This window comes from Chionomys nivalis, chromosome 1 (assembly GCF_950005125.1).
Source record: "Chionomys nivalis chromosome 1, mChiNiv1.1, whole genome shotgun sequence".
Lineage (NCBI taxonomy): Eukaryota > Metazoa > Chordata > Mammalia > Rodentia > Cricetidae > Chionomys > Chionomys nivalis.
The window spans coordinates 111,470,711-111,495,210 of record NC_080086.1 but is presented as its reverse complement, the minus strand read 5'-3'; the positions used below and the strand labels follow the sequence as shown (position 1 = coordinate 111,495,210).

The window sequence follows — 24,500 nt, the reverse complement described above, 5'->3', positions numbered from 1 at the left end:
CACTGGGCGAGGTGCTCTGTCTGGGCCTCGTGTCCACAGCAGAAGCCTGGGGTCTAGGGCCTGGAACAGGCCTCCGTGGCAAGGGGCGGAGGAGGCCAGCCGCCACCGAGGCCTCGGGGCGGGTCCCTACCTCTGCCGGACGTCCTTATCTGGGCCACGGGGTCAGCTTTGTCTGAAGAGCCCAGGGGCCGGGCGCCGGCGAGGCTGAGTGGAAGGTCCAGCAAGAGCAAGAGTCTGAGGCGGAGGAGGCAAGCGCCAGTGCGGGAGCCCTGAGGGCAGACAGACCCGACCAAGGGACGTGAAGGGCTCAGCCACAGACAGGCCCGGCCTGATAGGGCCGGTGGGCAGGGCCAACAGCAGACCCAGAGGCTGCCATAGCCCACAGGTGCTGTCATCTCTCCTGGGCACGGCGGCGGCCTCTTGGCAGCTAGCTGGGGTGGCACAGGCGCCTTGGACCTTGAGTCTCTGATGAGTTGGCCCCCTCCCTCAGGGGCATCGGGCCCCCTGCGCACCTCAGGGCTTGTGCGCTGAGTGACCTAGCGCTGGAACTTCTGGGTAATGGTGCTGAGCAGTGCCAGGTCTCAGGCCATAGATGGCAGCGGTCGCCAGGTGGCCACAGAGGGGCAGGGGACGAGTCAGGACTTGGGAGCTGGGCCTGGCGGGAAGCAGGGTCCATGCACAGCAGAGCAGGTGGCGGCTCCCAAGGGAGGCCAGAGGGCGGCGAGATGGCAGAGCTATGGCCCTGCTCTCCTGGTGGCAGCCCCAGAGCGAGGCGGAGGCAGAGGGATGGAGGGAAGACAGTTAGTTACCTTTCCACCATACGGTCTCGCTGTCGCTTTTTCTGTTTGTCTTGGCTTTTCTTGCTTGCCTGCAACTTGCGCTTGGCCTGGCTGCTCTCATCCTGGGCGGAGAGGGCCCCTGTGGTAACAGAAAGGCAGAATTACCAGCAGGACTCTAACAGATTAGACCCTGTGACCTGTGGCTGATCACCCGCTGTCCACTCCAGAGGGTCCATCTGAGAGCAGCTGTATACATAAAGCCTCAGGCCATGAGCAGGGCTGGGTGCCCTGGGTTTAGCAGGAAGTAGATTTGGCTTAGGCACCAGGAGAGGGGGAACATGTACTGACCCCTCCATTTTCCGGAACACCCTCACTCTCTGCAGAGTAGGTGCAGAGAAGCTAGAAGGCAAAGACAGGCTGTCTTGGTGGGAACACAGGTGTGTTCAGAGGGACTGAGTGGCGGGATGCGAGGAGGCCGTTCACATGGCCCTGCCCACCCCCCACCGGGCACCGCGGCAACAGTGGGCTGAGGCTGGATTTACTGTTAGGTACCTGCTGGCGCTCATCACTCAGATGGGGGGACACGGACTCCCAACAAGGGCTGGAGAGGCGCTAAGGGAGAGGACACGCAAACCAGAGCCGTAAAAACTGCACCAAGGGTCCCAGCTCGGACACCAGCCACTGAGGACTTGGAACTGTGTGTTACTGAGGGACCAAGGGGAGGGGGTGTGCCTGGGGCTCCCCACACTTTTGCTTGCTGGCCCCACCTGAAGGCAAAACCAAAGTGCTAGCTGGGGCCATACCATCTATAACCTTTGCTTAGGAAAAACAGGCAGACTGGGAGGGCACAAAGTAAGAAGAGGCCCTTCCTACACATACCCAGTCCCATAAGGTCCCCAGCCAGCCATATTTCTGCCACAACCCTGCCCTCAGCTGGATCCCTCCCACTATCAGCACCTGGAAGAGCCTCCCCAGTACCTAGGCACCCCTGGAAAACTCACCTTTCTCTGAATCTTCTTTGCCTTCTTCTCTCCCATCCTCTTTTCCCTCCTCGTCCTCTCCTTCCTAACATACAATTTTAAAATTCAACTTTTAAAAGGGCAGTTACTTATACTGGCTCTAAAGGATTAAGGGTCAGAACTGGGAGCATCACCCCTTCCCATCACCTGCTGCATAGAAGTCTGCATATCCCCATCTCTTCCAAGGAAACACATTGCTGGTGAAGTGGTCTGTACTCTCCCCCAGATACACAGCCTCCTTGTGCTGGCCATTCACCACTCATGCATACAGGCAATACCACATTGTCTATGACCCTTGTAACAAAGCCTGTGCTTCTTCAAGCCAGTTCAGTCCTCCTAGGCCCTACCTGCAGAGACCAAGAGCCTGGGTCTAGGGTTACTTACTGCTCGGGAGCCTTTCTCCATAGCCTCAGCACTTTCAGTACCCTCTGCAGCTTCTCCCTCAGTGCCTTCATCTGCAAGGGGAGAATAGACAAGCTCAGTTGAGGAGTCCCTTGGGGGCAGGGAACAGGAAGCAGGACCCCAGGCTGAATAACTTACCATTCTCTGAGTCACTGTTGTCTGAGCAGTCTGTTCTGGTAGCTTTGCTGTCTGGCTCATCAGGACTGCCACCCTGCTTTCTCTTCTTCTTTTTGGTCTGGGTCAGAAAGAAGCAGCCAAGTTAGAGATGGTAGCTGTACCCCAGCAAGGATCAAGAGAGGTACACCAGCTTACTTACCCGGAAGTCGGCTGTGGTCCAGGTCTTCCAGGTCCGCCTCATCTGCTTCATGCCATTGCCAAATCCGAAGCCAAATCGGGAGCCACCAGAGAAGGCACCCCCACCACGCATGCCCTGGAACATGCCATACTCGGGGATGATGTTCTGGGAGAAGAGGGAAGGCAGCCGGGAGGCACCAGGCATGCACTGGCCCCGGGCCCCCATGGGGTCTTCCCACATGCGCCCATAGCCCGAGGCCATTGGCCGTCCACTCCGGGCATCCCGGGCCCAGCCCTGAGCCCTTGGACCAAATGTATCTCCTCCACGCATTCGAAACTGGTCACGGTAGGCATCATATTGGCCTTCATAGGCCATTTCCATCTCAGGATCAAGCTCGCCATAGTCATAGCCGGACCTGTAGAGGTCTCGTTCACTCAGGATGGCCCTTGAGTCACAGGCCTCATAGGAGTCATATCTGTGGAGGCAGATGACAAGCATCAGGGAGAGCCCCTTGGAGTTCCTCAACTCCAACTGGCCTAGCCTACTGCTCTTGCCATGTCCTGCTCAGTCATCCCCAATCTTAGTCCTGTAACAGAAAAGGCTGTAAGACAGGCTTACTGCTCAGAAAGGCCACAGAGTAGAACATCAGGGGCAGCAAGAGCTCTTCACAGTGAACCTGAACACAGCCATGCACTTGCCTGGGAACCCTAAGTAGTGACAGAGGGAAGGATAGTTCTTATTCAACCGAAGGACAAAGCTGCCTCCAGAGTTTTTCAAAAGTATTTAAACTATGGCAATTACAATGGTCAAAGCTGTTCCTTATGAGCAAAGTCAAGAACAAAGAATGTTTTTTTCAATACCTGTGACAACACTGGGCTAGTTTCATCTTTGATGGTTGGGAGTACCCTTAAATCCTGTAAAACTCTTACTACCTTGAACAAGCAAGAGGAAATGTGCAACATTTCTTGGGAGATATTATGAGCTTACCAAGGGGTCAGAAAAGGCTGGGTTTGTAGTCCAGCTGAAGAGCATTTGCCTAGCTTCAAGGCTGGGGTTTCTAGCCCCAGCACTGAAAACAGGCAAACACAAATCTCAACACAGCACCTAGTAAGGAGGCTGGACCACCTGCTGAGGACAGAGATGGCTTGCCTTCAACTATAGTCCATGCTTAGGCTCACTTTCCACATACCTCACAGATATATGGTCCTATCTGTATTTTCTTCTCCAAGCCTCACCAGGAAGCATCAACAGTTACAAAAGATATGGCACCTGCCATTTATTCCAGGCACTGCTTCCAAGTTTCTACGCTATAGCAAGCTATCCTGCAGCAGTGTGAACCATGTAAGCCAAGTCTCTTGCTCTTCCCTAGGAGCCCTGAGACTTTATTTGGTCCTCTCAGTAACCAGACCAGTCCCTACCTCCTCACTGCTTGATCTGCCCTATCTACTATTTGAAGCTATCCAGCTTCTCTTCATCCTATGCTAGAAATATATGTGCCCTTCTTACTATGACACAAGCACTGCCCCTAACCAAACCACAATCAATTCAGTCAATGACAACACACATATGGGATCCTCAGCTGCGGGACGGATCTGAGGGGGAGGCACAGTTCCACCATTTACTTATATTCAGGCAAAGAGTGACCTGCTTGCACTTCAGTAGACCTATCCACAAAACTAGGACAAAATTTCTCCCAGGGGTGCTTTCAACAAATTCAGTTCACATTTATAAGACACCAGCAAGTGGCCATTAAGTACTCTTATTTGACTAGCCTCTAGGGTGGAGATGACCTGGCTCCCAGGGGTTATCCCCAAAGGCTTATCTCATTCTTCTCACCAAACCCAATTTGTCCTGCCCTGGCACTATATGAGATGCCATGATCTGGACTGAATACCTAGCTGTCTTGAAGGGAGACATTAGATACTTTACTTCTGAGGAGTTATTCTGTGGGTATAGTCAAGACAACTGGGGCCTGCTGTCCCCCTGCACACAGAGGAGGTGGAAATAGGGGGTTAGCAGGGAGGATGACAGGTCAGGAAAGGGAAGCACAATGGACCTCATTAGGAACACAGCATCTGGGAAGCACAGAGCAAGGGGAGACAAAGCAGACACCTAGGAGTGTTCAGGAAAGGTTCCAACAGACAGGAGTGTCAACCCTGAAGAGCCTTAGCCCCAAGCAGCACCCAAACTCACCTTTCTCCACCTGAGCCGTACACACCTCCTTGTATCATGTCTGTCTCCAAGTGCGGCATCATATCTAAGCGCTGGTTAATTCTGGATAAAACGGAATCGGCACTGGCGCTACCCGAGGCACTAGGGTTTGCATTTGTGTCAGAGTTAGCCATTTCCCAAGAGTGTGAAGTGGCCATACCATACCCATAGTTGGTGGCGTTATCCTGGCCATAGCCATAGCCATAACCATAGTTCTCGTAGCCTGTAGTTAGGAAGACAGAGGGTCAAAGACAGAGGAGGTGAGAAGAAGGGAGGAAGAAACAGAGACAAACACAGGAAAACAAAAAGTGCTTTTGGTCAAAAACAAGATAGGGGAACTCTTAGCCACTTGAGGCTGGGTAGGCTTCCTGTGCCAGCCTCAGAGACACCGACCTAAACCCTGCTTGATCACATGGGCAGGTAGAGAAACATAACTGGTGCAGCCCAAAGGAGATGAGGATGGCCAGATACTTGCCTCTATTTGTCCCAGAGTTCCAAGTTCCATATCCTACAAAAAGCAAAACGGCAATTATTTCTACAATAGCTTCTAGTATATGAACTTTAGCTTAATACAATTTAATTAAAAAATACAATTGCTCTCAGTATCTGACTCAACTTTCCAAGGTGCTATACATTGAACAATATCACACAGACACACCTGGCCACTCCTTGCCCTGATATTCAGCATTCTGGGGCTCTGGGGACATGGGTATTTAAGGAGCCTCCTGTTTCCAACCCTCTCGGGTAATAAATTTGGCTTCAACACTTCTTCCCTACAGACTTATAAGTGCTTATAAGATAAGCACTAACTGGAGGAAGAAAAGAGCTCACAGTGCCTCAGAGACTACGGGTTACAGGGTCTGCCTAGCAAGTGTAAGGCCTAAGGAGCCTTATATATAAACACATCAAACACAGCTAGCCAATTATGTTTTAGCAATGAGGTCTAGGGATAAAAGTCAGAGATAGAGTTTTATCCTGCATTATAAAATAACAAAAGACTGAGTGACTGGTGACTGATTTACTGAAAGGATAAATATTACAACAAACTATTGTACAAAAAGCACATATTCACAATGAAGTCATCACACTGCGGTGGAACTCTGCCCTCTGAGTATTACATGGCCATTGTTGTCTTAAAATCAGATCAGGTGTCGCTGCCCTCATGATGTCCTGACAAGACTGAGTCTACCTGAATCCACTTAGGAAAGCAGTGAACAGCACACAAGGCTCCTTCCCTACCGAAAGACACATAAATAGTTAATAATTGCTTTGAGGAAGACTCTTCTGTGATGTAGATGCCTGGAAATTATATGTGCTCCTAGGAATAACCCCTCACTCACGCTCCTGTAAGTAACCCCAATTAAACTCAGGTTCACCAAGCTAGACTGAACTGGATTTTCTTCCTACATATATATATTCAACTATACTTAGGGTATAGACATTTGTTCCCAATGCTCCAGGTAAAGCCATGCAACACACCCTATCACCCAACTGGAGCAGGGAAACAGATGGTCCAGGAACCCTAAACATCTGCCTTAACAGGGAGGGAGGGCCAAGAAGTCCTTGAATGATGCCATCATAGCTACTAGGTGCACAATTCAGCAGGGGAAGGACAGACAATAAGCAGTTTCCAGAACCAACCATGGTGATGTACATCTGTAATTCTAGCATTTCAGAGGCAGAAGGATCTGTTCAAGTTCAAAACAAGTTTAGGCTACACAATAAGTCCCAGGCCATACTTGGCTACATAGTGAGACCCTGCTTAAAAAAATCTCAGGGGGGGGGGCTGGAGAGATGGCTCAGTGGTTAAGAGCATTGCCTGCTCTTCCAAAGGTCCTGAGTTCAATTCCCAGCAACCACATGGTGGCTCACAACCATCTGTAATGAGGTCTGGTGCCCTCTTCTGACCTGCAGACAAACACACAGACAGAATATTGTATACACAATAAATAAATATTAAAAAAAAATCTCAGGGGACAGAGGCAGGCAGAACTCTGTGAATTCAAGGTTGTCAAGGTCTACACAGGAAGTTCCAGGCTATGAGACTGTATCAGATTTTTTAAAACGACATGTCTCAAAGCAAAACAAAACAAACAACAAAACACTGTGTTGGGAAAGCATAACCCCTAGCTTAAAAAAGAATCTGAATCATAAACTATATATACTCTAAGTCTGATCACATGTAGTAAAAATCCATACCTTTAGGAGAGTAAAGTCCAAAGGTGCAAAAGTCACATGAGAATTGAGTCAATGGGATTCCCCAGAGGGACACAAGCACAGATGCCCACTCTGCTAGTCCCTCTGGTGAGAGCCCCAGTCACCTCCTAGTGCATGCTACCTCTGTTCCACTGACAGACAAACCATACTTAACCTTGGGCAGAAAACTAAACCACAGTGAGAAGACAGCTTAGTGAATGACAGAGAAATGGGGAAATTAAATGGAAACGGTGTGGGACAATGGTCTGTATTCTGTCAATTATATTTTAAAGAAACGCTGATAAATAGCCAGGCAGGAAGTATAGGCGGGACAAGACAGGAAGTAGAGGTGGTCAATAAGAACAGAGAATTCTGGGAAGAGGAAAGCTTGGTCTGCGGTCCTGACCCAGCCACAGAAGAAGCAAGATGTGACTGCCTCGCTGAATAAGGTACCGAGACACGTGACAAACATAGACATGAATAATCTAAGTTATAATATAACTAATATAAGTTATAAGGGTTAATAAGAAGTCTGAGCTACTAGGCCAATCAGTTTATAGCTAATGTAGACCTCTGTGTGATTTTTTTGGGACTTAGCAAATGTGGGAACCAGACAGAAACCCCTGATAACAGGAAACCATCTACATTTGGGCTATATACAACAAAATGGGAAGATGATCGAGACCAGCTAAGAAATTCTAGAAGACTACTACACTTAATAATCTGTGGCATGAGAGCTCACAAAGCAAACATCCTCTCCGGATGGGGAAATCCAAACCTTGTGCCTGTGCAGCAAGTATCTCAGAGCAACCCAACTCCTAGATGTTGTTCATACTAGAATGCAGCTTGTTGGATAGAGAACATACAGAAGAGAAAGACCTTATAAAGGAATAGTGATCCAGGAGTCATGTCCACAGGCAAGAAAGGTCAGCAGAGTCACAAGGAGAATCAGAGCCTGGCCACAGCATTGATTAACAATACCAGAAACAGTGGACATCAGCTCTCAGGAAGGTCTGGGAGGCAAGCACAAACACATTTGTACTCTGTTTGTGGGGCAGGCTGTAAGTATCATCAAGGGGTTAGCTACCAAGGAGCTACCAGAACCAAGTGAGGAAGCACAGGGAAGGTAGTGGGAGTGAGTCAGTGGACGACTTCTTTACATTTCAAAGACAGACAAATGACCCCCATGACAGGATTGCCACCAGATGTTAAGCAAAGGCCTACAATCACATTTACTTGGAAGGATCACAAGTTTAATGTCTACATGGGCTACAGGAGTCCCTTTGGGTAAGCATTCACTATATGCTAGTTGCTATACCTGGAATGAAGGCAACTCTCTGATGGATTTTCAAGAGTGGGGGCAGAAATGAAGTTGGACCTAGAATGTGTGTCCACAGACCTGACTCTTCAGAAAAAGCATTTCTACTGACTTTGTCCACAGGGAATGAGTTCGTGGTTGACAAAAGAAACTGTATATATGTATGTACATATTGGTTTTTGAGGCAGGGTTGCTGTGTAGCCCTAGTTGTCCTGGAACTTGCTCTGTAGACCAAGCTGATCTCAAACTCAGAGATCCACCTGCCCCTGCCTCCCCAGTACTGGGATTAATGGCAAATGCCAATGCCACCCAGCATAGTTATTTTTGAGACAGGGTATCACGATGTAGCTCTGGTTGCCCTGTACATAGACCATGCTGACCTCGAACCTCACAGAGATCTGCCTACCTTTGTTTCCCAAGTACTGATAAAGGGCTTGTGCCACTACTCTTGGCTAGCAGAGGAAATTTTAAAAGAAAGTAAAATTGAGTATGGTCCTCTACACCTATAAACTCAGCACTGAGGAAGGACAGTCAGGAGGACTGACAAAAAGTTCCATGCCATCTGGTGATATAAAACAAGATCCTGTCTCAAAAAGAGGAGAGGACCACAGTAAGAGACACCAATAGACCAAGTGAACATGCTCTACTGGATATCATTAAAGACTATAATCTACCTGCGCAGTGAGATACCAGGTTATGATGGCTAAGGTCGGCTGTCATCTGGACTTGATATCTGTAATCAACTAAAACCCAAGCAGCTGTGCAGCCTCTCAGGGATTTTTCTTGCCTGGATCATTTGAGGTGTGAATTTACCCTAAATGTTAGACACACCTTGTGGTGGCAGCCCACATAAAAGTACATGGAAGAAGGAAGCTTTTGCTTTTGGCCTGCTTGCCCTCACTCGTGCTGGCAAGTTCATCTATCCTGTTGCTGAGGCATTCCTTCACTGGTTTGAGAACCTTCTTTAGGAGTCCAGTGCAGACTGGAGACCAGCAGTTCCCTAGGAATCCTCCAGGACTCCAGTACCAGATTAGGACTGCTGAGACATTCAGTCTTGTGGACACTACCAAATTCTTGATATTTCCAACAGGAGACAGCTATTGTTGGATTGCTGGGGCCACAGCCTATAAGCCACTCTAATAAACTCCTTTTTAATATGTACACACACACACAAGCACACACACACACAAGCACACACACACACACAATTAGTCCTGATCCTTTAAAGAATCCTAACTAATACACGGGTAGATATCAGAATTTATGATGTAACTCCAGTAGTAGGGGAGTCAATGTCCTCTCCTGTCTTCTAAGAGCACCAGGCACATAAGTGATGCACAAATATAAATGTAGGTAAAACATTCATATAAATGAAATTTTAAAAATAAAAAGAAATTAATTAAAAAGTCAAAGTATGACTACAAATGGTGGTACAAAATGCCTTTAATATTAATAGGCAGAAGCAGGCAAATCTGTGAGTTTAAAGCCAGTCTGGCCTATATATCAAGTTCCAATCCAGACAGGGTTATATAGTGAGACCTTGTATCAAAACGAAACAAAAATCTCTTCAGGATTTATTTTGATAAAAAATATGATGAAATGATTTTAAAATTTTATGCACAAAAGCAAGCAAATTATAAGCAAGCAAGATAATTTTAAAAGATTTATTTATTATATATACAGTGGTTCTGCCTCCATGTATGTCTACAGGCCGGAAAAGGGCATCAGAACACATTACAGATGGCTGTGAGCCACCGTGTGGTTGCTGGAAATTGAACTCAGGATCTTTGGACAGGTAGGCAGTACTCTTAAGCACTGAGCCATCTTTCCAGCACTAACAATTTTTTAAAAAGCGTTAAAAATAAAAAAAAAAAAACCCAGCCAGATATGTGGCAAATGCCTATAATTCCAGCACTTGGGAAGCAGATAAAGGTGATTGTCTGTGATTTTGAAGACGGCTGGTCTATATAAGAGTTCCAGGACAGGACAGGCAGTAGTGGCGCACGCCTTTAATCCTGCACTCGGGAGGCAGAGGCAGGCAGACCTCTGTGAGTTCGAGGCCAGCCTGGTCTACAAGAGCTAGTTCCAGGACAGGCTCCAATAGCTATAGAGAAACCCTGTCTCGAAAAACCAAAATAAAATAAAATAAAATAAAATAAAATAAAATAAAATAAAGAGTTCCAGGACAGCCATGGCTACACAGAGAAACTCTGTCTTGAAAAACCCCCAAACAAAACAAACAATAAAAAAGAAAAGGAAGGTGGTACAAACCTTTAATCCTAGCATTCAGGAGGCAGAGGCAGGTGGATCCTCCTGTGAGTTCCACGCCAGCAGGCTACAGGGTGAGACCCTCCTGAACTCCTGCCTCAAAACACGGACAAAAATATCAGAGAAAAGAAAAGAAAAAATAAATCCAGGAGCTGAAGCAATAACTCAGAAGTTAAGAACACTTGCTGTTCTTATATACGACCCTCTCAGCACCCACATGGTAACTAATAACCATCTGTCCATTTCTATAGAATCTGATGCCTTCCTTCCATGGGCACTGCACACATATGGTGCACAGACACACATGTAGGCAAAACACCCACACACATAAAATAAACACAATTAAATCTAAAAAAGAAAACTGGCAAAAAGTTAAAATAAAAGTACAAATCCATGGGACTCAAGACTTACAGATTTCAAGACTTATATTACCCAATAATGAACACAGAATAGGCGACTGGAAGAGAACAGAGACTTCAGTAATAATAATAGATTTCAATTGATTTTCAATGGATAGAGGCAATCCAGCAGAGTAACCTGAGTTTCATTCTGGAAGCCACATAGAGGTAGAAGGAGAGAACTGCATGCAGTGGCACATACACATACATGATAAAGAAAGGGAAAGGAAGGGAGGGAAACAGGGCAGTGAGACGTCTCATGTTTCCCACTCTGTGAAAGAAGGGAACAACTCTAGAGACCAGCTTTCTCAGTTCTGGACTGCACTGGCAACAGAGCAGTACCTGCGGCACTCACTGGGTGGCTACTTCTGTTTGTTCATAGTTGATTTATCAATTGGAAATTCCCTTCAATGTGTGTCCACTGGCTTAGGCTAGCTGCAATCTCTGAAATGCAGCTAGACAGTAGGACATGTCAGGCTCTTCCATGACAGGCTACTGTCAAGACCCTGGGGGTGCTGAAAGAACAGCGTGGCCTCTCCTCCATCCATTTTTTCAGTTGCATTCAGCAGAAGATGGCTCTGAATGTACTCAACACAAACATCATAAATGTTCTTAAAGCACTATTTTTTTTTTGCAAATTTTATTTTGTAAATCAATTGTATTGTTCTCTATTGAAAATTTTGTAGACAACAGTTAAACACTGCTGGGCTCTAGCTGGCTTCTTCCCAGATCCTCAAGATTTGCTGAAGCTGTAGCTCTGGGAAAGAACAATATTACTTTCACAAAATGTGAAAAAGTCGCCGGGCGGTGGTGGCGCACGCCTTTAATCCCAGCACTCGGGAGGCAGAGGCAGGCGGATCTCTGTGAGTTCGAGGCCAGCCTGGTCTACAAGAGCTAGTTCCAGGACAGGCTCCAAAACCATAGAGAAACCCTGTCTCGAAAAAACAAAACAAAACAAAACAAACAAACAAACAAAAAAAAGTGAAAAAGTCAACCTGACTGCAACACAGATTTACCCAAAGAAGCACAAGCTATTCAAATGGACCACAATACCATTTATCACTCTGGCTTTAGTTAAGCAAGACAATGTGACAGCAAAATCAATAGTAACCAAGCAGAAGGCAGAACACTCTGGTTCCCACCAGGGCCACACTTACCATAATCACAGGTGGGCTGGGCACTGGAGTCAGAGTATGTGGACTGCAAAGTGGTTTCGGATCCTTGGACAAAACCTAAATAAATGTATGCACAAGGTGGTTAATTTCCCCAAACCAGCCACAGCAAAGCAACTAAGACAATATTTCATTTCAATAGAGACTAGCAGGTAGGTTGCCCTTCAGCTGAGAAGTTTCTAAAACCTATAGATTCCAAGTTCGAGACCAGCCTGGTCTACAAGAGCTAGTTCCAGGACAGGCTCCAAAACCACAGAGAAACCCTGTCTCGAGAAAAAAAAAAACAAAAAAAAACCCTATAGATTCCAGATAGGGTCTCTCTGCGTAGATTTGGAGCCTGTCCTGAAACTCACTCTGCAGACCAGGCTGGCCTCAAACTCACAGAGATCTACCTGCCTGTGCCTCCTGAGTGCTGGGATTAAAGGCGTGCGCCACCACTGTCCAGCAAGATTCCATACTTTAAGTAAACCTCTGAACACAACCAATGGAAAGACAGTCATGTCTAACTTGCTACAAGTACTACATAAAAAGTATAAACATTTAAGTTTCTAGCCTATTGTGGTGAATGAGTACCTAAATTATTCAGTTACTTTCATTTCAAACAAAAGCGGGGTTAGTTTTAAAATTATGTTAATGTCAAAAAATCTTGTCTCCTTGCCTGACTATTTTGTTTTTTGAGATAGGTTTCACTCTATAGCCCAGACTTGTCTCATATTTCCTGTTTCAGTCTCCTAGGTACTAGGTATTACAAGCATAAGCCTCCAAGCTGGCCTTGAACTCACAGAGATCTGCCTACCTCTACCTCCTGAGTGCTGGGATTAAAGGCATGCACCACCACCACCTGGCATCCCCTAGTTTTTTAAAGACATATCTCTGTATGTACTCTGAGCTGATCTTGAACTCATCACTCTGGAGACTGAGGATAGAGTGATGAGTTCATTTTAGTGACAGAGATCTTTTATAGTTCAAGGTCACTGGTCTACATAAAAGTTCCAGGCCAGTCAGGGCTACACAGTGAGACCCTGTTTCAAAAATAAAACTAACTAAAACAAAAACCTTCAGGTTATGTGTACAAGGTGCATGTGACACATACATGATTTACTGTTTAGTCTTGGGCCCTACCCAAGGCATCATTAGGGATATTCCAAAATAAAAAAAAAAATCTGAAAGTACTTTTGATGGAGGAAGGTCATTGGTTAATTAATAAAGAAACTGCTTGGCCCTCATAGGTTAGAACATAGGTGGGTGGAGTAAACAGAACAGAATGCTGGGAGGAAGAGGAAGTGAGCTCAGATGCAGGGCAGCTCCTCTCAGAGCCAGACGCGATGAAGCAAGCCGCCAGGTTAGACATGCTGAGTCTTTCCTGATAAGACTGGTGCTACACAGATTATTAGAGATGGGTTGATCGGGATATGAGAATTAGCCAATAAGGGCTAGAGCTAATGGGCCAAGCAGTGTTTAAAAGAATGAAGTTTGTGTGTTGTTATTTCGGAGCATAAGCTAGCCAGGCGGCCGGGAGCTGGATGGCAAGAACGTAGCCCGCAGTTCCCTCAACACACTTTAGGTCGTAAGCATTTGGATAAGGGACACTCGGACACTCACCCACTCTGCAGCAGTCACTATGAAGCCACACACGTACACCTGTAACCCTATACTCTGGGAAAGCGGAGGTAGGAGGATTGTTGAGTTCTAGGCATGCCTAATTTAAATAGAGGGGTCTTGTCTAATATCCTGTATATCTTTTTATACTTAGTGTTGAAATAATGATTAAGAACCACTAAGTCCATAACTCAAAATTAATGATAGTGTTTTCAACAAAAACATTTCCAACAAAAACATATGTTAAATACCATCCATCTGGGTACAAATTCCTATATAGTTGTTCAGAAGAAGGTTTGCAGCCTAAGAACCAGCACTCATGAGGCTGAGGCAGACTGCCATGAGTTCAAGGCACTGGAATACAGAGTGAGATACTGCTCCCCCCCCTCCAAAAAAAAAAAAAAACCATAGCAACAACAGCCATTAATGAACACTGAACAAGTGCTTCCTTGGTGGATGCTTTAGCTACATCTCATGTCATCCTCATCAAAGCCAGTATGCTGAGCCCATTCCTTGTCCAAAGTTCTTAAAAGGTATGTCCTTTTCAAGTCCAAAAAGTTCTGCAAATCAAGGATTCTCGGAACTGGGGATGTGGTGTGGGAAGTCCTTCTGTATATGTGTTGCCTTTATTGGTTAACAAATAGAGAAGCCTGTTCTTCTTTGGCCTGTGACAGGGCAGAGTAGAGCTAGGCAGCAAACAACAGGGATGAGGTCAGAAAAATCATTTCACTACACTTCATGAACATGCAAGCACCCTCTGCAAATGTGAGCAAATGTACACTGGGACCTGCAAGAATGGATACTGTTATGAATGTGGTGCAAAATTAATAAGGCTTATGCTTTGTGGCCTTGGGATGATACCTCTGGTATGTCAACAATGTATCACTAAGCTATATCCTAGTCCCCAGTGTATTTAATTACAGGGTACCACCCTGACCCCAGGAGAAGACACCATGCTTTTTCAAGTTGGAATTTCAAATACATCCAGGTGCAAGGGCTCCAAATAAAACTGTGGACTGAGCTTCAGCTTTACTGTCCATGGAAGGAATAGAGTCCGGCTTTGAGGAAGGAGAAAACACAAATACACAGATTGACTCTTTGCTATTCTCCCTAAAGAGGTTGTGTTCAATTAGTTTTCCCTCCAGGGGTCCAGAGCCTTCCCAAGATGCTTAAATTTCAAGTACTGATGATTTAATAACTGTCTATATGAAACACCGAGGTGAGGGGATGATGGGAGAGATGGCTTAGTGGTTATGAGTACTGCCTGTTCTTTCAGAGAACAGGGGTTTAATCCAAAAATCCATGGGGTGGCTCACAATTATCTGTAACTATAGTTTTATGGATTTGACACACTTTTAAGAGCAGGCATTCACGCCAGGCGGTAGTAGTGCACACCTTTAATCCCAGCACTCGGGAGGCAGAGGCAGGTGAGTCTCTGTGAGTTCGAGACCAGCTTGGGCTACAAGAGCTAGTTCCAGTAAAGGCTCTAAAAGCTACAGAGAAACCCTGTCTCAAAAAACCAAAACCAAAAAAAAAAAAAAAAAAAAAGGAGAGGGCAGGCATTCATATAGTGGTGCACAGACATAGAGGGGCTGGACAGATGGCTTAGGATTTAAGAGAAACTGCTGTTCAATCATGAGGACAAGGATCATATCATAAAACTCATATCAGGCAGCTCACACACATCTGTTAACTCCAGCTCCAAGGGATCTAATGTCCTCTTTTGGTCTCCAGGGGCACCTTCATACACATATCTGATATACTCACACAAACACAATAAACATAAATGCACAGAGATACATATAAATAAAATAAAATTTTAAATAAACAAAACAACAAAGTCACTGAAAGCAAGGCTGGAGAAATAGCTCAGTTAGTAAAGTGCTTGCTGCCCCAGTATGGAGACCTGAGTATCAGCCCCATACACACAGGGGTATATAACTAAGGGATGGTGGGACAGTTCCCTGGGGAGGACGACCAGGTGAATCCTTGGGCTTGTTTACCAGTCTGCTCAGTGCAATCAGGAAGTTCTAGGCTAATGAGACCCTGCTAAAAAAACAAAAAACAAAAAACGAAACAAAACAAAAAACATGGTAGCTGGCACTAGAAAAATGACATCAAAGTTGACCTCTGTTTTACACCACACCTGTATACATATGTGTGCATACACACACTAAACACAAAAATATTCACGGGGGAGTTCACTTATAGAAAATAATCAGGATAATGTATTCTACCCACTTTTTTTTTTTATGACTATAACAGCACTGCCACCAAAATGCCCCCAGGCTTTATGTATATTACATAAATATGGTAATTTTTTTGCAGTCTCACTACATTGCTTGATCTATAATAGCTGGAACTACAGGTATAGATTATCACAGCCAGTTATGTAATGTGTTTTCTTTTCAAGGTGTTCCCCCCAACCCCCACCCGGGGTAAGGACCTAATTCAGGGACCTGGACTCCACTACTGAGCCATATCTCCAGCCCTGATTTGGTTTGCTAAGTAGGGTGTAGGTACATAACCTCAAAGCCTTAATCTGTTTCCATCTCCCAAATGCTGGGATTACAGGTATGCACGATGGTGTGGTGGGTAGATTACTAGGCAAGCACCCCATCACTGCACTGTACCTAGAGTCCTCTTTTTAATTTACTTTGCATTTTGAGATATATTTGCTTAGTTGCCCAGACAGGTTTCAAATTCACTCTGTAACCCTTGCAGATGTTCGAATTACAAGCCTGTGCTCCCAGGCTTGGAACATACAAGTTCAAGTACATTTAAGTACAGTTGTCAGTTATCTGTTGGGGACTTATTCCAGAACAGGCCCTCTCACTCAAAGGAAGGAAATTCACAAATGCTGAAGTCGCTTTTATAAAATGCCCACTGTAGGGACTGGAGAGATGGTTCAGTGGTTAAGAGCATTGGCTGTTCTGGAGGACCTGGGTTCAGTTCCCAGTACCCACATGGCAGCTCACAACTGTCTGAAACTCCAGTTCCAGAGAATCTGACACTGTTATACCAATGCATATAAAATAAAGTTAAATGCATTTTTTTAAAAAAATAAAATGCCCACTATATGTTTTAAGTTATCTTTAATTACTTATAAGACTTAGCATGATGTAAATTACACATAAAGTCATGCTGTTTATTATTTAATGCACAATGGCAAGCAGTCTGTACATTGTTAGTAGAAATATTAGTAGAGATACACCCTTCCCAAAATATTTTCAATCCTCTATGGACTGAACCCACAAACAGAGCTCACAGATACAGAAGCCTGAGTATACTGCAACTGTAATGAAATACTACATAGTGACAGATACACATTCTAAGTTCAGTAAGAAAACTGCAGAGCAAATGATTTATTTTTTTAAGAGTTATTTATTATGTATACAGTGTTCTGCCTGTATTGCCTGCATGCCAAAAGAGTGCACCAGATCTCATAGATGGTTGTGAGCCACCATGTGGTTGTTGGGAATTGAACACAGGACCTCTGGAAGAGCAGTAGCCAGTGTTCTAAACCTCTGAGCTTTCTTTTCAGCCCCCAAAGGGTCTATGTTTACTCATAAGAGAGTCTTATTTCTTCCCTAAACCAAAACACACACACACACACACAAAAAAAAAAAAAAAAAAAAAAAAAACTAAAGATAGGGACTGACGGTGGGGCAAACCCATATCTCTGATACCAGACAGACAGACAGACACACATACATTGAGTACTTGTCAAGCATGCAGAAAGCCCTGAGGTTGTATCCCCAGTGCTGCAAATACAGAGAGATGGAGAAGGATGCTGATAGACCACCTCTGAGATGAACTGCAACGATTCTGCCTTCCACAGATGATGTAGTCTCCCCCACCCCCACTCCAGAGAAACAGAGGTAGCTGGTATGATCATTAAGTCATGTAGAAATGACTGACTTTTGTGACTTCTGGTATGTTCTTTCTTGGATTATTTCTAGTCTGTGGAAAAACAGATGCCATATTGTTAGGGTTCTTCTCATGGCCCTACAGAGCAATCCATGTGGCAAACAACCATAGCTAGAATTAATTTGCCAGATACAGGAGCTTGAGTCATGCTGGAGGTGGGGGCGACAACTGTCACCTTAAATGTAATCTGGCCCAGAACCACCAGCTACAGTACTTGTGGCATCACGAACACAGTGATACTGTGAGATAAGTGTTCTATAAAAAGATCAGTCTATGTCAGACATTTGAAGGGCTGATTCGAGATTTTTTTCCTGCAGTTTTTCTCCTGTTCCCATCCTTCCCATTTCATACTAGAGATGGGTTCCAGAGCTGAATGCACTGCTCTTGCAGTGAGCTGAGCTTGGGTCCCAGCACCAGCATATTGGCTCCCTACCACCTGTAACTCCAGCTCCAGAGGACCTGACATCCACCACACACACGTGCACATACCCAAATATAGGTACCACCTGTAACTCCAACTCCATAGGATCTGACATCCACACACATGCGTACATACCCAAATATAGGTACCACCTATAACTCCAAGTCCAGAGGATCTGACTTCCACACACATGTGCACATACCCCAATATAGGTATACACATAATAACAGTGGCATATGCTTCAAAGCTTCCAGGACTTAGCCTCTAAGTTCCATTAAAGTGACTTAATTCAATACAAAAGAAGATGAGGCAGGAGGACTGTTGTGAGTTCAAGGCCAGCCTAGGCTCATTTTAAGATGGGAAGTCAGTACAAGCTATAATGTAAGGCTCTTAACAAAAGTGTCTTAAAATATCTTTGAATTTAGTAACCTTTTTTGGGTTTTTGTTTTTTGAGACAGCTAATGTCACCCAGGCCAATCTTGAACTTACATTCCTAACTCTCAGGTGCTGGGATTCTAAGACACAAAGACCAGCTTCCTGATTAGCATCTTTAAAGGGAAAGAACCATAGTATAAAGTTACAGCTGGCTTTTTAGTTTAGTCAGAGGAAAGGGAAACCAACCATTATCTCATTAGCTTGGCTACTTCAGTGCCCACAAAACCCAGGATTACAGCCTACAAGATCTGAAGCTGAAATTCAAACTTCACCATTAGTGAACTAATTCGGTTTCCTCATTTATAAAAACAAATGCTCCATTATCAAGCTATCCCATAAGATACAATCATTCATCCTCTTGTTTTTCAATAGCCCTGCTTCTAAATGCAGAACTATTTTCAAGTCATGGACAGACCTGGTGAAGAGAATTACATCTTAATTCTAGAGACATTAAGCATTAGTTCTACTTAATGATTTTCCTTTCCAATATCGCTGCAAAACCGCCCAACGCTCCTACATAACCTCAGCTGCTTAGTATAAAAAAAAAAAAGTGGTGGAAGCCACAGTAGGCACTTCAGGACACTGAACAGCAAGCAGCCCTACCCTTTATCCACTAGATGTCAGTAGCACTGCATACCAGCCCCCTCCACACGCTAAGATGAGACAACAAAACAGGACTGTAGACATTGTCAAATGTCCCCCTGGGAGGTGGGAGGCAGGCAGATTCATCCTGATTGAGAACCACTGGCCTAGGGGACGGTTGTTAGAAAACCCAAGGTTCTTGGCGAGCTCTTAACCAAGGACTAGCATAAGGGGACTATACAGAAGCCCGTTGCTTAGGTTCATTCAAAGCCATATTCCTAGCAGAATGTGGGTTACCCAGCAACCACATAAATTCATGCCTGAAATACCTCCAGCGAAGTGTGAGGCGCTGTCTACGGCTTTAAGGTGTTGACTGATAAGTTTCATGGGTCACTGCCAAGGCATACCCAGGCAGCCTTGGCAACTTACCCAGGAATGATTGACAATCACTTAAGCATATTCCACACCTCCTCATCCTGCACATCACCCACCTTCCTCTTTGCTCAGATACCACTCATCTCCCTAGCGAGATCTAAGGAGGTAGGTGGTTCCAGTCCAGGACGTTGTTGGGCCAGCTATTCTTATTCTGCTTACATCTCTTCTTAAACCTCACCTCTTCCCGGAGGCCTCGAAACTCTGAATCCCTTCAGGATACCCAGGGCCCAGGAATACAGCGTGCACTCATTTATGAGCCTACTAACGCCTGCCCTCGCCGATAAGCTGCTCAAGAAATTTTCAGTCAGTATTCCCAGTACCTACTCATCACTTTCTCGGTGAGTTGAAGGAATTAATGTAGAAAATAGTCATTCCTCGCCAAGGTTCACGCTCGGTCCCTAAAGCTCCCTGCATAGCTCAGATCCTTCATTTATTTACTGATCATCCCCCTGGGGCCTGGCGCTTCTCCTAGCTTTGGACCAGATGAAGAGGGGAGTGGCATTGGGTAAGGATCCGCGACATTTAGCACCGAAACAGTGCGCGGGAGGCAATGGCGATAGCAGCCGAGACAACGGACTAATCTCAAAAGCTCAGGCCTGAGAAGCTATGTCTTAGGACCTGGAGGTCCGTGGGGGCACTAGCCAGGGACGTAGGCGGTGGGAGCTGAGACCTAACGCCGGGGCTCGGGGCCTACGGTCACAGAAGGCAAGCATGGCTTCGAGCAGCCGGGAGACCGGGATGCTCTGCTGAGGTCACTGGCAGCCGGGGCTTGAAGGATGCGACCCCGAAGCGAAGGGCCTGAGGCGCCATTTTGTGACCGGAGAGGGCAGTGACCGCGACACCACGGGAGGCGTGGGCGACTGAGGCGTGACTCGGCCGGTCCTTGTCCCTCCCCGGTCCGGAGCGCCCCCTTCACTCTGCTGGGCCTACCTGTGTAGCTCATGGCGACAGCGAACACCCAAGCTGTGGACCGACACCGCTACTCTGCGCATCTGACGCCACAACAATCTCTGGGGGCCCCTTCCACACACGCCCGGCCCCGCCCCCTGATCTCACTGGCTCGTGTCAGCCTCGGACTTCACGTCCACTGGGCTGCTGAGCTGTCTATTTTTACACCTCTTCGCAACAGTGGTTGGAGACACTGCCAACCCCTGATGGCCCCGCCCCGACCCCGCCTCCTGCTGATCAAAGCCTGAGCTGATAGGCCAAGCGGAACCGACGGACAGGTAGGACGGAGGGGAGGGGCTACGTGCAACCCAGCGGCCCAAGCCCACGCGTGGCGGGCTCCGGGTGCGTGTTCGCTGGCCTCCTGCCACTGAAATGCTAGCGGAATCCGTTCATGTATTCATTTGGCCTTCAGTTCCAAAACGAGAATGATAAAGCCACGCTGAAATGAGAAAATTAAGATCTAACTGCCAAACAGGGTCCTGACAAAAATTACATGTTTAAATAAATGAACCTGGTCACGTGTAGTAGGTGGCTTGTAATTCCAAAACACAGGGGCCTGAGGCAGAGAATGGTCTCGAGTTTGAGGTCAAATTATGAGTTCTAAGGCACTCCAGGTTACATTAAAACCCTGTTTCAAAGAGGTGAAAAAGAGCTGGGGCCAGTTTCACGAAGTAAATATTTTCTCATTAAGCATTACATTAACAATTAAGGCCGGGCAGTGGTGGCGCACGCCTTTAATCCCAGCACTCGGGAGGCAGAGGCAGGCGGATCTCTGTGAGTTCGAGGCCAGCCTGGTCTACAAGAGCTAGTTCCAGGACAGGAACCAAAAAGCTACGGAGAAACCCTGTCTCGAAAAATCCAAAAAAAAAAAAAAAAAAAAAAAAAAAAAAAAAAAAAAAAAAAAATTTAGTATTTGTAAGGGTTGAGGATGTAGCTCGGCGGTAGAGCACTTTATGCTAGCATGTATGGAAGGCCTGTGTGAGATTCCCCAACACCGCAGAATAGAAGATGCATTTTAAAAGACAAAGCCTGGTCATAGTGGCTCACACCTGTAATCTCAGCACTTGGGAGACTGAGCCTGGAGGAACACTGTGAGTATAATACCTTGTTTCAAAAATTAATATTTGAGCTTGGTAACACATTCTTTTAACTTGAGCACTCAGAGGAAAGCAGATCTCTGTGAGTGCAAGCACAGCTTAGTTTACATAGCAAATTTATGGCTAGCCAGGATCACCTTTGTCTCAAAAATTGTTCAGATAAAAGTTTGTGTATGGTATTTGTTATGTATGCAATGTATTTAGATGCATCACGTATTATTACAAATACTTCACATGAGAACCTGGGCTCAGTTCCATAAAACAAAAAACACAGCCTAGTAACCACCAGCCTTGTTCTAAGTGCCATGCCTGGCTGTGTTGAAAGTCACCATGAGACATCTCATAATTCCTGGGGGGGGAGGGCACTGTAAATAAAACTTAACATGTGGGAAACTGCATCAAGTTGTGCTTCTATGACTCATGAACCCTTTTGGATTTGGGGAAATTTTGAAGTAGGGTGCTGTATTTTTTTTTAGGTTTATGTATGTTTCACTTGAATGTCATGCAACTACATGCATGCCTAATGCTTGAGCTGGTCAGAAGAGGGTGTTGGATATCCTGGATCGGAGTTACTGGCGTGAGCTGCCATGTGGGTAATGGGAACCAAACCCAGGTCCTCTTTGCCACTGAGCCATCTCTCAGTCCTTGTTACCAGTTTCTTTAGGGGTAGTACTAATAGCAGTCTTTAAAAGTCCAGATCCTTCAAAGAAACATGCTGAAATACAGTTGATAGGATAGCCAAAAATGTGCTTATCCGAAATTTAGATGGGGAATGGGGGTAGAGAAGTATATGATTAACAAGAACTTATTTTTACCATTGATCAAGGATATGTCTGGATAACACTCCCTCTCCAAACTTACTTTTGCAGACCTTGTTGCCCCATGGAAGAAAGTACACTCTGCATGTGAACTCAGAACATGCAGTAGAGGTCTGCTTTATGTCCTATTACTACTTTGGGGTACCACTCACTGGCATCCAAATAAAGTAAGGCCCCATGATATCTTCTCTAAATCCTGTAGTTGACTTTGTGGCATTTGCCATAGCCATCATGTCACCCAGGGTTTTAATTTCTGATGTCCTCGTGGGTTGAGCTCAAGCCATTCAAAGGCTAAAGGCTGCTTCTTTTAAGACTACAGTCATTTAAGCAGAGATTTGTTACATTCGTGAGTTTTAGGAAAAGGTCCCCATTGTAAGAATGGTAGGTGAACCTTGCAGAAAGACAACTCTATCAGTGTACTGTAATGGATAAAGAAAACCTTTCCGCTGCATGGTGGTGGTGCACACCTTTAATCCTATCATTTGGGAGGCAGAGGCAGGTGGATCTCTTATGAGTTCGAGGCTAGACTGTTCAACAAGAGCTAGTTCCAGGAAAGTTAGGGCTGTTACACATAGAAACCCTGTCTTGGAAAAGAAAAGAAAACCTTTCCATTTTAACTATGCACAAAGACAGCCATCAGTGTCATAGTGGGTAGGAAGGCCTTCCCATGTTACTGTCATTGGATCTTTCAAAATCCACTCTATTGCTTTAATATTTAAAAAATTGATTTTAGCCAGGTGGTAGTGGCATATGCCTTTAATCCCAGCACTCAGGAGGCAGAAGCAGGCAGATCACTGAGTTGAAGGCCAGCCTGGTAGACAGAGTTCCAGGACAGCCAGAGCTACATAGAGAAACCCTGTCTTAACCACTCCCACCTTTCCACTCCCGCAAGTGCTAAAGAAACATATTTGGATCAGTTCTTACCATAAGAAATCCCACTTTTCCCAGTCTTGTATATGACCAGTGACAGTGGATGATGAGACCAGCCACCAAAAAGAACACACCTGAGTCAAGTATACCACCCCTGCAAGCTTGACAGAGCAGCCTGTTAAACCCTCCTCCCCTAGCAGAGAGGCACAGTAGGAAAGGCTGGGGAAAAAAAGGGTTGGGTAAGGACTTACTACTGTCCACACCCCATGACATCATTCTCACTTGGCAGCACTTGGCTAGTTAGTGAAAATGATGAACTGAAAAAGACACACGGGATAAAAAAGTAGGAGCCAACAGAATCTTATCACCTCAGAAATATTCAATGAATATTAGATGATCAAGAAGCCAGGTCTGGTGGCGCAGGCCTTTAGTCCCTCAGGAGGCAGGGGCAGGCAGATTTCTGTATGCCAGCCTGGATTACAAAGTGAGTTCCAGGACATCCACGGCTGTCTCGCAAAACAGAAAAAACAAAACCAAAAAAGAAAGGAAGAAAGAAAAGAAAGAAAAATTGTAGAAGTTTAAATAAGGCCAGGTAGGGGTGGCACACATCTTTAATCTCAGCATTCAGATCTCTGAGTTCAAAGCCAGCCTAGTCTATAGAGCTAGTTTCAGGTCAGCCAGGGCTACACAAACCATGCTTTGAAAAACCAAATAAATTATTAAAACAAAAACAAAGCTCCTTTCCTCCTTGTTATTTGGGTTCATATGTCTCTTCTTGACGTTTACCTTGGATCTAGGGAGGTAACGAGTGGAATAACAGTTGTGTGATATGTTCAAGACCTGGGATAGGGTCCCCAGCACTGCATTTAAAGTCCTATCTTAAAGACAGCCGAGTCCCAACTCTGCAATCTCATTCCCACCCAAAGTGCCAACAGATGTGTGCTTCTACCCAACACCCACAAGGAGTCCCTTCCCTGGTAATAGGACCAGTGCCAGAAGATGTTATTGCTGCTGGTTAAAGCCAACCAGCCCTTTTGTCTTGGCTCCCTTCCCAGACCAGCCAACCAGAGCCCTGGTTCCTCCCACTCAGGGGAGCCACTTTCCCAGGTAACCAGAGCCCCTCACCACCCACAGTATCATGGGCCAACAGCAGAGAACTTGGATTTATCCCCAGTCATGTCTGGTCAATTCGGTGGCCAGCAGGGAAACCCGGGGACTCTGGCCAGGCATAACCCTGATCCCCAGCCCCACTATCAGCCAATGCCAGCCTGTCCACTTGACAGAAAAACACACACTGGCTGCCTGCC

General features: G+C 45.7%; 1 protein-coding gene across 4 annotated transcripts in view; it reads right to left on the bottom strand.

The window, feature by feature from the left end:
* The window catches only part of Akap8l (A-kinase anchoring protein 8 like), a 36,068-nt gene extending 15,562 nt beyond the window's left edge, over nucleotides 1–20,506 (bottom strand). For 2 of the 4 annotated variants that reach the window (XM_057769626.1, XM_057769635.1), the window contains exons 1-10: nucleotides 20,391–20,506; nucleotides 12,044–12,118; nucleotides 5,182–5,214; nucleotides 4,872–4,929; nucleotides 4,689–4,769; nucleotides 2,517–2,970; nucleotides 2,339–2,435; nucleotides 2,183–2,253; nucleotides 1,781–1,844; nucleotides 810–918 (exon numbers count right to left, since the gene is read on the bottom strand). In XM_057769626.1, coding sequence (XP_057625609.1) covers nucleotides 810–918; nucleotides 1,781–1,844; nucleotides 2,183–2,253; nucleotides 2,339–2,435; nucleotides 2,517–2,970; nucleotides 4,689–4,769; nucleotides 4,872–4,929; nucleotides 5,182–5,214; nucleotides 12,044–12,118; nucleotides 20,391–20,403 — 1,055 coding nt within the window. In that variant the 5' untranslated portion in view covers nucleotides 20,404–20,506. Of the gene's footprint in view, nucleotides 1–809; nucleotides 919–1,780; nucleotides 1,845–2,182; nucleotides 2,254–2,338; nucleotides 2,436–2,516; nucleotides 2,971–4,688; nucleotides 4,930–5,181; nucleotides 5,215–12,043; nucleotides 12,119–20,390 lie in introns of all 4 variants that reach the window. The other 2 variants (XM_057769609.1, XM_057769617.1) reach the window with 1 other exon arrangement.
* Nucleotides 20,507–24,500: the final 3,994 nt, after the last annotated feature.